This window comes from Hylobates moloch, unplaced genomic scaffold, assembly GCF_009828535.3.
Source record: "Hylobates moloch isolate HMO894 unplaced genomic scaffold, HMol_V3 SCAFFOLD_8, whole genome shotgun sequence".
Taxonomy (NCBI): Eukaryota; Metazoa; Chordata; class Mammalia; order Primates; family Hylobatidae; genus Hylobates; species Hylobates moloch.
This window is the reverse complement of record NW_026652283.1, coordinates 121,846,005-121,860,750: the sequence shown is the minus strand read 5'-3', so window position 1 is coordinate 121,860,750 and position 14,746 is coordinate 121,846,005. Positions and strand designations below refer to the sequence as shown.

At 40.5% G+C, this 14,746-nt stretch overlaps 1 protein-coding gene across 7 annotated transcripts in view; it reads left to right on the top strand.

Moving 5' to 3' along the window:
- Positions 1–14,746, top strand: part of MCPH1 (microcephalin 1) — a 238,303-nt gene that overhangs the window by 41,578 nt on the left and 181,979 nt on the right. For all 7 annotated transcript variants that reach the window (XR_009214583.1, XM_058442965.1, XM_032162515.2 and 4 more), the window contains one exon: positions 8,922–9,031. Coding sequence is in view for 6 of the 7 variants with exons in the window: in XM_058442965.1 (XP_058298948.1) it covers positions 8,922–9,031 (110 nt within the window). In the remaining variant the exon portion in view is untranslated. The remainder of the gene's footprint in view (positions 1–8,921; positions 9,032–14,746) is intronic.

Here is a 14,746-nt window from a genome sequence, read left to right as displayed (position 1 = left end):
ATTTAGTTGTAACTATAATAATAAACTATATCATTATAGCAAAAGTCACAACAATAAAAAAGTTTGCACTGAAGTTATAAACACAAATAGGTTCCAGCAACCAAAATTGAAGAAATCTTGAACTTTGACTGTCTTTACCTAAAGATTAGGTTAAAATTTGAGTAAGAACGTATTCACTCTGCATGACTTGTCTGCTCTGCAAATGTTATAACTGCCTCTTTGAAGGCGGAGAAGTCACGGTAGGGTTTGAAATCATCACAGATGTGCTACATACTTTTTCCTTGAGTATACACTCCCCAAAATCGTTTCACAAAAAGAATGAAAATAATTTTGTATATTTTTAGCCTGCTATTAATATCTTGGCTTTCTGAACATATATTAAATTTGACAAGAAACTGTATTTTATGTTCCATTAGCCTTAGTATGTGTTTTCAAAATATTTATTTTAAAATATTGACCCAAAAGTTAATATAAAACAATAATTGTGTAAAATTCTTTTGGTAGTTAATAATATCCTGTTCTGAAGTTTACATTCTCCTTCTTTCCAGTTTTCATCTTGTGTATTTTTTAAGCTTTTGAATAATAATGACATGCAAATGTAAATTAAGTAGGAAAAAGCTGGTAGCAAACAGTGTGGCATGGCGTAAAATCCCCATGTTGTCGGGAGTGTGCTAGTCGTCGGAAGCAAGTGTGTTATGTTCTAGAACACTACCCCCTGCGTCGACAGCCTCCGGGGGTGGGGGTAGGTAGAAGGGGATGAGTGGCCAGCACTAGTTGACCCATGGCACCCTGGTGGAGATGGAGAGGTTTTTTTGCTCAGTGGTACAGGCCATCAGGCAGGGGTTTCCAGGCAGGGCCCTGGTGCAGCACAACATTCTGTGTGCCCTAGTGTGAGAGGATCTTCTAGAGTCGTCTGCCTTACTTCATGCCATTACAGAGAGATGGGAAGTCATTGGGTTCTAGGACATAAAAAGACCTACATGTTGGCTAGCCTAAATCTAACCCTTTTCTTTTATAGTAATAAAGATTCATCAATGTTTTAAACTGTCCACTGTCAGCCCCCCGGGACTCAGGTAAACCAACTCTCTTTGGGAATCTACCTTAGAAGATGAAACCATAAAGCCTTCCGTTTCAGTGTCAGGGATGCACACTCTATACCTGGTGAAATTGTGGAGGAGTGAAAACTTCTGTACAGCAAACTGTACCTCCAAATCTTTAATGTCAAAATAAAGGGCTGTTTTCCATTTCTGTTTTCAGTTCACTTTTACTTGTTGCTGTTGCCAGTATCTAAGATAGAGTGTAAAAAAGGTTTCAAAAAGTTACAAAGAGCTTCAATACGTTAATAGAATGGGAACTGAGCGAGAAACAATTTTGTTTTTTGTTTTTTTTGAGACGTAGTCTCGCTCTGATGCCCAGGTTGGAGTGCAGTGGCACAATCTCGGCTCACTGCAACCTCTGCCTCCCGAGTTCAAGCAATTCTCTGCCTCAGCCTCCCGAGTAGCTGCGATTACAGGCACCCGTCAACATGCCCAGCTAATTTTGTTGTATTTTTAGTAGAGATGGGGTTTCACATCTTGGCCAGGCTGGTCTTGAACTTCCGACCTCATGATCTGCCCTCCTGGGCCTCCCAAAGTGTTGGGATTACAGGCGTGAGCCACCGTGCCCGGCCAACAATTTTGTTCTCTAAAATCTTTAAAATCATTGATTTTTTTCTTTTTTACTTTGTTATTCTCTTAATTTTTATAAACATTACACAGATACATACCCATTATATTGCTAAGAAGACTAGAATTTCCATCTCCTCACTTGACTCTTTTCATTAGTTCACTTCCTAACTAATGAAAGACATGCACTCGTGTCTCAGGTGCTTTTCAAGTTTGTGGAGACATAGCAGAGAATGAAGCAGCGTGCACCCTCATAGAGGAAGACAAATACTAAATAAGTGTATAACAATGTCAGCTAGCAAGCAGTTAATGATAAAAAGAAAAACAATAGTGCGTTGGATAGATAACGTGACCAATGAAGGCTTCCCTGAGAAGGTGACAGCCGATCACAGGCCCGAGGAGGGAGAGGGAGCCTGTGACTCTGTGAAAATCCATGTTTCAGCTGGAGGTAACCGAAGGAACAAATGTCCTGATGGAGAAAAATGCTTGCAGGAGCAACGGGGAGGCCAGTACACCAAGAACTTCCTGAGCTGGAGGAAGGAGGTTGGAGAGGGGTAAGACCTAGAGCTTTGGGACCTTCAGTCTGACAAGGCGGGCAGCTGTTTTGTTTTGAAGTGTGATGAGAAGCCATTGGGGCTTTTGAACAGAGGAGCAACCTAATCTGATTTAGGTTTTAAATGTAACCATGGACACTGAAGAACAGGCTGTGGGTTGGAGTGTTTGTCTGCACGAAGCAGTCACTCTCCACAGTTTAATATTTCCTTCCACACATTTGTGTGTGTGTGTATGTGTGTCTACAAGCATACAAATGCAAATAGATATTTTAAGAGAATTTTTGGCATACATAGAATTATATTGCCTTAAAAATTGCTTTTTACAAAAGCAGTATGTCATATATTATTGGTACCAGTAAATCTTCATTTTTTAATAGAGTCTGTATGTGGGGTCAGCACAATTTTTGTGTAACAGATCAGATAGTAAGTTTATTAGGCTTTGTGGGCAAAGAGACCAAATCGAGGTATGTAGGTGCTCATGTAGATGATTACATAATGAGAAAAAGACATTTTCCACAAAATTTTTATTGACACTCGAATACAATTTTTTTGTAATACAGGTCTATTAATGAGAAAAATAAAATAATTTGTGGGGGGAATAATAACATTTCATTTAATTGGAGTTCAGACTGAGTGCTCCCATCACCTACATTGATTGCAAATGTTTATTAAGGCTGATATGTAATAAGATAGATTTTACATATTTCACTTTTGAAAATGCCTTTTCACACAGACAGATACTGCTGATTCCATGTCAGTCCACAATTAGACAATTTTCATTGAGCATCTTCATTGCTTAGAAGACACTGATGTAATTCTCTTAGATTCTTCTTTCGATGCCTGCCTCTTAGTATGTCCTTATATTGCAGATTCATCACTTGTAATTGAAAAATAGGTTGAAGCTCCTCAATCATGCAGTTAAGTGGGTTTTGAAATAGGAAATTCCGGCCAGGCATGATGGCTCACGCCTGTAATCTCAGCACTTTGGGAGGCCGAGGTAGGTGGATCACTTGTGTTCAGGAGTTCAAGACCAACCTGACCAACATAGTGAAACCCCATTTCTTTTTTTTTTTAATAGCATGAATAGTTCTTTATTTCTTTATTTATTTTTTATTATTATACTTTAGGTTTTAGGGTACATATGCACAATGTGCAGGTTTGTTACATATGTATCCATGTGCCATGTTGTTTTGCTGCACCCATTAACTCGACATTTAGCATTAGGTATATCTCCTAATGCTGTCCCTCCCCTCTCCCCCCATCCCACAACAGTCCCCAGAGTGTGATGTTCCCCTTCCTGTGTTCATGAGTTCTCATTGTTCAGTTCCCACCTATGAGTGAGAACATGCGGTGTTTGGTTTTTGTCCTTGCGATAGTTTACTGAGAATGATGGTTTCCAGCTTCATCCATGTCCCATTTCTACTAAAATTACAAAATTAGCCAGGCGTGGTGGCACATGCCTGTAATCTCAGCTACTTGGGAGGCTGAGGCAGGAGAATCACTTGAACCCAGGAGACGGAGGTTGCAGTGAGCCGAGATCATGCCACTGCACTCCAGCCCGGGCAACGAGAGTGAAATTCCCTCTGAAAAAAAAAAAAAAGGAAATTCCCCTTGCTCTTGCACTCAGTCTGAAAAATGCTGCTGTAGTTTGGGCTCAGGAAATATGTCCACAGCCAGTTTGCATGGGAATGGAGATCTCACTTCTTGTTTTAACCTTTGACGGCACAAGAGAGAATTGTTGCTTATTTGTGGAAATGTGTCCCACCTGACCCTTGGCACTGTCAATCATAGCTCTTCAACCACCAGAAGTCAGTTTGAATTGCCAAGTAGTTAAAGCCGATTGGTCATCCTGAACTAGTGCACAGCTTGGCTCCTAGTTGCTTTTCACGAAGGAGACACAGTGGTCCTATAGGTGCCGTGTGTTCACTAGCAAAAGCAGAAAAGTCCTTCCCATACCCCACTTGTCCATGGGTTTGATATGGATTTTCTTCTTTGCTGTGTGTGATGGGTTTTTACATGTCAGCACCTTGTACACATATTGTGAGCTTATCTGAGCAATTCGGTCATGTCCAACTACCAGGGTCTTGTTCATCGATAATAGTCACCAGTTGTTGGAAGTCGATGATGCTTCACTACTCTTCTACCATCTATGTACCTGATCTTGTTGAAGGCAAGTCTCAGAAAGACATTTATTAAACATTTATTGGCAAGCAGTTAGGAAGCGGTCCACAAAAGTGACCAATATACTGAAGGCCCAGTTCTCTGTCCTTTAGTGCGGTGTCCATAGTCATCCATTTTGGCTTTTAACAAAGCATCTAATTGGAGGATTTACAGGAGTTGGGGTTTTTTGTTGTTTTTTTGAGATAGGGTCTCTACTCTGTCACCCAAACTGGAGTGCAGTGACATGATCGCAGCTCACTGCAGCCTCAACTTACTGGGCTTGAGTGATCCTCCCACCTCAGCATCCTGAGTAGCTGGGACTACAGATGCAGGCCACCACAGCTGGCTATGTTCCCCAGGCTGGTCTCCAACTTCTGAGCTCATGCAATCTGCCCGCCTCTGCCTCCCAAAGTGCTGGGATTACAGTTGTGACCACTGTGCCCAGCCTATGGTATAATACATTTTGCAAATTCTGAGCATTCAAGAGGTACTGTGAATTACTATTGTCGCAAATAAATAGATAGACATATATTCATTATGTTAAATTGTTGCACTTTTGACTATTCAAATAATTCACAAGTGTATTAAGAACCCCCTTTCCGATAGCCTGCCAGCCTAACTTACTAGGGCTGCAAAACTAAGCAATCCTAGCAACTTGATGTGGGTTAGTTAGTCTTAACAGAAGGCTATTGACCATTTAACTGTTTGATTCATTCATTCATTTACGTATTCATTTTTAATCAGTCAGATGTTTACTCCGTATCTACTACGTCCAATGTATAAACAGTGAGAGGTAAGGTTAATAGAAAACTCTGTCCCTTGCTTTAAAGAACTTAGCTAAGTAGGGAAGGTACAGTCAAGATACTTTACACACAAGTATCAGGAAATTCAAAAGTCGGAGCAATTACTTTCAGTGGGAATTAAATTTACACACATAAAATTGATACTGGAATGATCTCTACAATGATTACAAAGGATAAAATTCCACATTATCTATTGAAGAATGTTGTTTTTGTTTTTTTCAGAGTGAACAAAGTGAACTTGATATTTTAATAGATTAATATGAGTACAGTCTCTTGTTAGCGGAGTTTTACTTGTGTAGAACCCGTGTAACTTGCATATATCCCAAAGGTATCTCTGTAAAGGAATTTTTCCTAAGTGTCTTTTAAGGTTCTTTCCAGTCTTAATATTTTGCATACTACATTGTAAAATAATTTCATATTCAAATTTTTGAAGCTTAGAAGAAATTTCTCATTGGATAATGTTAAGTGTATATTTTTACATGTTAAAATTAGGGATTGTTCAGCCTTCAGAAGCCTTTTCAACCCTTGACTCTTGCATAGTGACTGGTATGAGTAAATACTAATTGTTTAAATGTATTACTAATATTAGCATTATTAGTCTTAATTCTGTATCTTGGAAGTAGGAAAGTAGGATGTGGAGGAAAATAAATGTTAAAAATAAGAGTAATTTCTTCGGCCTTAGCTCTAGACAAAATTTGACACAAGCCAAGTTTCTCCTACAGTCTTTTCATCGTCCACTTCTTCATCTCTCCCTTTCCTAGTATTTAAGTTACGTGTGTCCTTATACTGTCTTGCCCTGGTTCTGGATCTAAAGTTATCATATTCGACATTTTCTTCTCTCTTCCCTCAGTATCAATACTTTTCCTTAATCTTGCTTATCTCTGTTGAGTAGCTGAAGGTTGTGATTTAACTAGTTCACACTGTGAGCTGAATGAGTGACCATTTACTAGCTTTCATTGATGTGTTTGCATTTTGATGGTATTGTTAATCCAAACTAATTTCCAAATGGTGAAATTTCAGATAACTGAAAGATAAAAATGTGGGGGCTGTCAGATTCATTTCTGTATTTGATCATTTTGTGAAAATGAAGTCATTGAATTGTGTATGTAATGAGGTTGGGAGGAAAATGAGAGGAAGATATATGGCTTTCACAGGGAAATGCTGTGGACCAAGTTGTGTCCTTTGACCCGCACATTTATTTATTGAAGCTCTAACTCTCAATGGGATAACATACGGATAGGGCAATCTTTGGAAGGTAATTAGGTTTAGATGAGGTCTTGAAGATAGGGGCTTCATGATGGGATTAGGACCATTATAAAAAGACCAGAGAACTGGCTTCCTGTCTCTCTGCCACGTGAAGACAGCAAGAAGGTAGCCTCCTTCAAGCCAGGAAGAAAGCCTTCACCAGAACCTGGCCATGAGGGCACCGTGATCTCAGCCTTCAAGCCACCCAATCTGTGGTATTTTGTTATGGTAGCCCCAGCCGAAAAAGACAGACATTCATCCAACTGGGGTGTGTTGGAGGAAGAGCAGCTAAAGGGCACGTGTTAGTTGGAATTCCTTGGAGACATTCAAAATAGATGTCCATTAGGTAGTTGGATATATCCATCCATACCTCAGCTGGGAGGTCTAGACAAGGTACAGAGAATTAGGTTTCTTCAGTAATGGATGACTTTATGGGAAGTGATGAAATCACGTTGGGGAGTGAGAAGGGAGCTGATGACAACCCATGAAAAAACCACACTTAGGAGCAAACATGAATAAAGAGTCATCCAAGAAGTGGGAGAGTCAGGAAGAGGAGAGTAGGTGTTTGTTTACAGACCTCCAGCCAAAAATGGAGTCCAACTAATCTTTCCACAAATGTTTTCAGAACTACTCAACTGCTTTGGGTTTACTGATGTCACTGTTAAAACACACTGGCAAATTAATGTGGCAGAGTTTATGAAATGTTTTAAACAATTAAATCATTTACTTAGATCCTTTTTTGACTGCAGGATTTGTGAAATTGTGAAAACATCTTGTTAACAATATCAGTCTTTCTTAAGTTTTAAAAGATTGCATTGCATTTCCTAGAGCTTTATGTTTATAAAATGCTTTACAGCCTGTTTCGTTGTTCGGCAAGAACTGAGGCAAGTGGTTATTATAAAACTTTTATTGAATACACTAGGAAGCTGCAAATTTATTCATGACTCAATAACAGAGCACTGCCTCCCAAATTATCACTAGTCCACTGCTTTTCTGATTTTGACACACTCATACTTCAAGTAAATATTTGTTATTTAAAAACGGAATATAAGTACATAGTAGATATATTTAATAATTCAATTATTTTTAATCTTAAAGATGAAAAGGAGATTGCATTCATATTCTACCCCAGGGGATAAAGTGGGCCTGTCAGAAAAGTCAGTGCAAGTCAACCGTAAAAGATACCTGAGGAGGTACAGGATCAGTCATGATGTGACTGCTTTGAGTCTCGAGTGGATTCAGTATTAGGGATTATGGCAAAGAGTGTAGGTTGGTAGGTTTGTGGTTTAGAACTGGACCTTAAAATCTGTCCAGGGCCCAGGCTGCAAATAACAACTAGCCTGAATTCAGGAAAGTATTAACATTTTTATTCTACATCCTTTTTCACTGAGATAGGACCCTGTTTTTGAAAAGAGTCACAGTTTTCACCTTAGACTCTCCAAACTTAGTTATAGCTGGCTTTATAGCATTTTATCTGCAAAGAAGTCTTTCTCATGTTATATGATTTTTAATTTCTGAGGGCACTGATGTTAATTTCACCTTGCATTATATTTATTCATCTGCGTCTACATTGTCTATTGGGTTGTGAGCCCCCTAAGAGTGGGACTATATCATGCATTTTGCATCTCCAGTTGGTAGATCATTAGCTATTTGTTAATCATTAGGTAATCAACAGTGCAGTTTGGCTATCACCTGACTGGCAGGTTCTAGGCTGCTACATAACTTTTGCATCAAAGTTTGCATTATACCATTGAGACCATGTTATGGTCCATGTTAGCTCCTCCTTCAAAATCCCATCTAAGTCATAAAGTAGACAAACTGTTTGAAGCAGGAGGAAGGGTGAGAGTAAGAGGCACCCTCTGAGGCAGTAGATGAGTCAAATCAAAGTACACGTTTCACATTTCATTGTGGGTTACTTAGGTCTACACAGGTTAGCATCTAAGGAAACCACATTTCACTTGAATGAGTATCCTTTTGGTTTGTGTGTCTTCATGGCAAGACACTGGTCTAAGGTGGAAACTTGGGGGGAGTAAAATCATCATCCATCATTTGTAGGTTGAAGCCTGAAGCTCTGTATTGAAGACTATTTTCTAGAAAATCTCAAACTGACCCCAAAACTTAGATTAATTATTGCCTCTAATATGGAACTGCCTACTCTGAAGAGCTGTTGTCATTATTTTAAAATCTAAGAATGTAAGTTTGAAGAGTGCGTAAGGTATGGGTATACATTTTCTTATATTATCAAATGGACAGCGTTGATGCTGTAGAACATTCCAACCTGATTGTTACTGACCATTGAATTAAGTGAATTGCTTGGGATATTGGAATGTAATAAACTGAAAGTTCTAGATAGATCTCAAAGAGCAAGACATACACAATTTATTTAAAAGGCCTATAACTTCCTGTTTCCGTTATGCATAGTGATTTTTGTTTTGCTTAAGTTGTATTTAGTCCATGTAAAGTTCTAACTAATTTTTAATCCACTTGGGTTTTAGGTGTTAAAAATAGACCAACAAGGCATGATCTTTTAGATGACTCATGTGACAGCTTTAAGGACCTCATCAAACCTCATGAGGAATTGAAGAAAAGTGGGAGAGGCAAAAAGGTCAGTGTGTAAAAATATTATTTTAAACTTTCAAATGCTGATACCTCATAATGTTCTTCTCTGGGTCAAGGAAACATAAACGAGTCTATCTGACTTGTCTTTTGTTTTAAAAAATTGATTATGGGTAAATGCTGGAAAACTCAGAATATGAAACTGAAAGCGTTGTTTGCATTCCAGACAAAGAGTTATTATTGATAGACCAAGCTTTCTCATATCACTTTGCTAATGCATTTCTTGTAAAAAATGCCTGTAGCTTCTCTCAAGCAGAGAATGTTGGTTGTGCCAGTGTTTCTTGCCATTTTATAACTGGAATAAATATTTACTAGGTAGGAGGTGAAGAATCCAAACATTCATTCACTTTTGAACTAACCAAGGCTTGACCCCAAGCCATCAGAGTGAAAGGTTTATATACTAACACTGAGGTACACCCTTCCCTTTGTGGTTTTGGCTTTAAAACCTTGCTCTTCCTCTAAAAGACTCTGCTTATCCTCTTACATGAGTAATAGAATGAGGATTTTAAATTTTTTGATCATTCAATATCTACTTGCATTGCTTAAATTTAAAATTAGCCATTCTATATTATACCTTGTGCCTCATTTTTATGAGGCCAGGGGAGTATAATGTAGTGAAGCCTGAATTCAAAATGGTAGGTAAAACCATACCGATTGAAAAGCAACAGATGAAAAGAATGACAGGGTAGACGGGTCTGCATGGGGCTTCCAGGTCCTGATACTCAGGCTTGAACAGATGGGCGGCTGCAATTGACCTGCGGAAGAGAATTCTGACTCCTTTGCTTCTTATCTTGGCAATGGTTAAAAGATGTTTAAAATTACACAGATTTCATGAAAGTTGGCAGTAGCTTGTAGAAACTTTGATTTCTTTACTGGTGCTTTCTGGTTTGTCTCAGATAAAAAAGTGGAGCAAAAAAGAAAGGAACCCTATTTTCAGGTAAAGCAACAGATGTGGAGAGAGAGAGAGACTGTCAGGATCCCATAACATTTGTGGTGTGGCGACACCAAGGCACCTGCTCTACAATGGCGTTGCGTACTCTGACTCCACTGCGGGACCTGTTCAGCGTGCTGCCTCCCAGGGGTGGGGCCCTTCCTAGAACGCTGGCGACACCATGCCTGAGTTTGTGTTTTGCGTCCCTGTTTCTCAGTCTTCTTCCTACTGTTGCATGGCCACTTGACCTAGTTCCTTTGGAAAGAAATAAAGAACCAGTTTCCTCTGCATCTACTCCCGTTCCCCTGTCTCTCCTGCTGATGTGTCCCATGGCACCTGGTCCACAGGTCTGCTTTGTGCCCTCCTGCTTTGCTGACCCTTTACCCTCTGCCAGTGTCTGCCCAGGGAAGCGGTGGTACCTCTCATCATCTCTATTGGTACTCTACGTTGTACCATGTCTGACTTTTTTTTTTTTTTAAAGTGCTCAGTAAATATTGAGTGTTGAGTTACTTGTTACTCACCATAAAAAAACACCGTCCTATCTGATCAAAAGGCATGAGGTTTGACTTTCTCATTCGCCCACAGTGGAAGTTACTGTTTCAGACGAGTGGTATTGCCGCCCTGTGCCTGTGATAGCCCTGGACCTGACGGGCTGGGTCTGTGGAAGCACTGGATTAGAGACAGGCATCCTGGGCGGGAGTGTGGCCCCTTCTTCCTTATGAGGCATCTCACTGTAAATGGCATATGAATGGGAGATGGGTACCTGTTTGACCTTCTGGCATTCTTCTGTAGATCATATAGTAAGTGCTCCATGAATGTAAGGTGCTATTATTGTCTTGAGTAATGATAAAAGAATGAGTGGTCAGAGAGGGAGACAAAATACAAAATTATAAATACACACCTCCATATCTGCCTTCAACAGCTGTGCTCAGGAATAAAAATATTTTCATAGATTAAACTGCCTAACTTGCTCAAATTTAAGTCTTCTTTTAAAAATATTTTAAGAGTGTTAGTAAACTTTGCCCTCATAATTTAGAATGTCATTTCTGAAAGGGATCCACCACTTCTGCTTCTGTGTGAAGAATCACTCAAAGCAGGTTTTAAATGCAGATTTTCTGGTCCAGGCATGGTGGCTCATGCCTGTAATCCCAGCACTTTGGGGCAGGCGCATCACTTGAGGTCAGGAGTTTGAGACCAGCCTGACCAACATGGCAAAACCCTGGCCAACATGGCAAAATCCCGTCTCTGCAAAAAAAACACAAAAATTGGCCAGGCCTGGTGGTGGGCACCTGTAATCCCAGCTGCTCAGGAGGCTGCAGTGGGAGAATCAGCTGAACCCAGGAAGGGGAGGTTGCAGGGAGTCGAGATCATGCCCCTGCACTCCAGCCTGGGTGACAGAATGAGACTCTGTCTGAAAAGTAAATAAATAAATGCAGATTCTCCGGCCCCACTTGGGACCCTCCTGGCCAGCAGCTCCTGACCCCAGTGCAGCACCGTGTCCTTAACATGGAGGGGATGTACACCTAGTGAGGGCGAAGAATCCACCTTCTGTATTGCGTCTCGCCAATAGCAGAAGGAGCAAGACCTAGGTTTCCCCTCTTTCACAGGATTTTCTTCCTAATCCATTCCTTATTACAGTTCACCACACAGCCTTTGCTTGAATGAATCAAAAACTCCTAATGCCCTAGGGTAGTGCTTCCTGACTGGGCTGCGCATTGGACTCACCTGGGGATCTGTAAGGTACGTGGCTGCCTGGCCCCAACCCCAGACATGCTGGTGTCATTAATACGGGGTGCACCCTGGCCACTAGGATTTTTTTAAACTCCTGAGGTGATTCTAATGCAAAGCAAAGTTTGGAAAATACTGCCTTGGGACTTTAGTAGAATTTAAACAAGTAATTTATCCTAGAAGAAGTTTCATTTGTTTCTAAACATTTCTTATGTAAACTTGTTTCATTTTTAGACTGTAAAATTAAAGACCAAGGCTTAAAATCCTGATTTGTGGGCTGGGTGAGAGGCTGAGGTGGGCAGATCATGAGGTCAGGAGATCAAGACCATCCTGGCTAAGACGGTGAAACCCCATCTCTACTAAAAATACAAAAAATTAGCTGGGTGTGGTGGTGGGCGCCTGTAGTCCCAGCTCCTCGGAAGGCTGAGGCAGGAGGATGGTTTGAACCTGGGAGGCGGAGCTTGCAGCGAGCTGAGATCGTGCCACTGCATTCTAGCCTGGGCGACAGAATTAAAATTATAAGCTTCTGACTAGCAGCTTACAAATACAATGTTAGAATCTCAACCGTTCTTTTTTTCCCATTAAATAGGTTGTACCTGTTTATTTTGTTCCTTGTTAGATTTCAAGATAAACTGTGTTAAAGTGAAATTTGGAATGTAACATGGCTTTTTTTTTTGTTTTTTTTTTTGAGATGGAGTCTCGCTCTGTCACCCAGGCTGGAGTGCAGTGGCACAATCTCGGCTTACTGCAACCTCCGCCTCCCGGGTTCAAGCAATTCTCCTGCCTCAGCCTCCCAGATAGTTGGGACTACAGGCGCATGCCGCATATTTTTATGTATAAGGACATGTTAAGGTATTAGATTCTATGAAGCACAAAATTGTTTCTATTTCCTAAAGAAAAAAAAATCTTGTAATTGAATATTAATGTTGAAAAAAAAGGAAAGTTTAGAGGAAATATCTTTCACCAGCTAATGACTGAAGCAATGCCTCTACTGGAATGCAGAACAGTAAGGTCTGGGCCTGACATTTTTATGTTTTCACGTGACAGCCAGCCTACGTGCTATTTCTGTAGTGAGGAAAATGGTTTGAAACTCAGATGTGTCTCATGTCCCTAATGACTTTCTTTTTAGTTTTAAATTTGAAGTAGCACTTGCAGGTAATGTCCTATCTGGGCAGCCCTGCAGACAGGACTGTCAGTTGATGAGAGCTGTCAGTCATGAGTTCTGAGTAATGTGAAGGTGCCGGGTAGAAGGTACAAAGGCGAGAAAGGTGGGAAAGCTTGGAGCCTGTGCGAAGAGCAGCACGGCCTTGGTGTGGCCCGGGGATGGATGGGGAACCGCGAGGAGAGAGATATTGACTTCGGCCGTGGCCACAGGCTCTGGGGTTAGACTGTTCTCATCTTTGGTCTTCTGTAGGTTCATTGTGACTGTTGTACCAGAGTGTTGTTTTTATCGTTCACTTACTTGAGAGTCACAGGCCTTCCCGTCTTTGATCTGTTCTGGAAACTTCTCTGCTGTGATTTCTTCTGCCTGTTTTCTCATGCCTGCATTGCTGGGAACGCAATCTCGTGTGCAATCCTTTGCTTCTATAGCCCATGTCTCATGATTTTCCTCTATATCTTCCCTCTTGTATCTCCTTATTTCATTCTGGATGTCTTCTATTGATTTCTTTTCCATTGTACCTTTGACTCTTTTTAAGTCTATTCTGATGCTAAATCCACATACTGAGTTTTAACATGTATTATGTTTCAGTCCTTGTCATTCCATTTTATTTTTTTTAATTATTTTTTATAGAGATGGGGTCTCTCCACATTGGCCAGGCTGGTCTCAAACCCCTGGTCTCAAACAATCCTCCTACCTCAGCCTCCCAGAGTACTGGGATTACAGGCGGGAGCCTTCACGCCCTCTATTTGATTTATAAAAACCATTTCCAGTTCTCTACCAAAATTATTAATCCTGTCTTTTATTTATTTGAACATATTACGCATATTTCTTTTGAAATAACTCCCTTTTCTGGCTCCCCTTAATTTCTGTTTTTCTTGTCTTTGTTTTCAATCATATGTTCCATATCAATATGTCTGGTTAGTTTGTCTTTCTCTTCCTAGCAGAGACTGAGATGATCTGGAGCTGGGGTTCTGTCTCTGTGAGGCTGGCTGTCCCCAGGGAGTGTGGGCTTGTGACGCTGGTTCACCTCTTCTTCCATGGGTTTCTTCTTCCATGACTCACTGACTTAGTAGCTGGGCAACGTCTGCAAATAGCTGGGGCTTGTTTGTTTGTTTGCATCTTGTCCAGATTTTCTGAGGGCTCACAGTGAGGAGGCTATTTCAAACCACTTAGTCCCCCATTCCTGGAGATGATGGGTGAATTTTAATGGCCACTTAACTTTTCTAAATAGAGTTTTGGTGTGAATCCTTCTCTGAGAAGAGAGCAGTAAGAGGCCAAGTCAAGAGAAACGATTTTTGAGATGAACACGTAGGTCAGTTTGCAAAAGACACACTAAACACCTATAATGACATTAATTCACTTTCTCTTAAAGACTGAAAAAAAATATGATTCCATGAAGAATTATAGACTCTCAGAGTAACTTCCATTAGATTTTTTTTTGGTGTAATGCCCATTTTTAATGGCAAAAATCACTCTATAAATCAGTCAGAAAAAGAGTCTGTTTTTTTTTTAGACTTATTTTAAATATACTTGTTTCAAATTTGTTGAGACTTTTTTTTTTTTTTTTTAGATGGATTCTCGCTTTGTTGTCCAGGCTGGGGTGCAGTGGCCCAATCTTGGCTCACCACAACCCCCACCCCGCCAGGTTCAAGTGATTCTTGTGTCTCAGCCTCCTGAGTAGCTGGGATTGTAGGTACCCGCCACCATGCCCGGCTAATTTTTCTTTTTTTTTAGTAGAGACAGGGTTTTGCCATGTTGGCCGGGATGGTTTTGAACTCCTGACCCCAAGTGATCTGCCCGCCTCAGCCTCCCAAAGTGTTGGGATTACAGGCGTGAGCCACCACACCCGGCCTGTTAAGACTTTATTTTGAGGATCCAGTTAA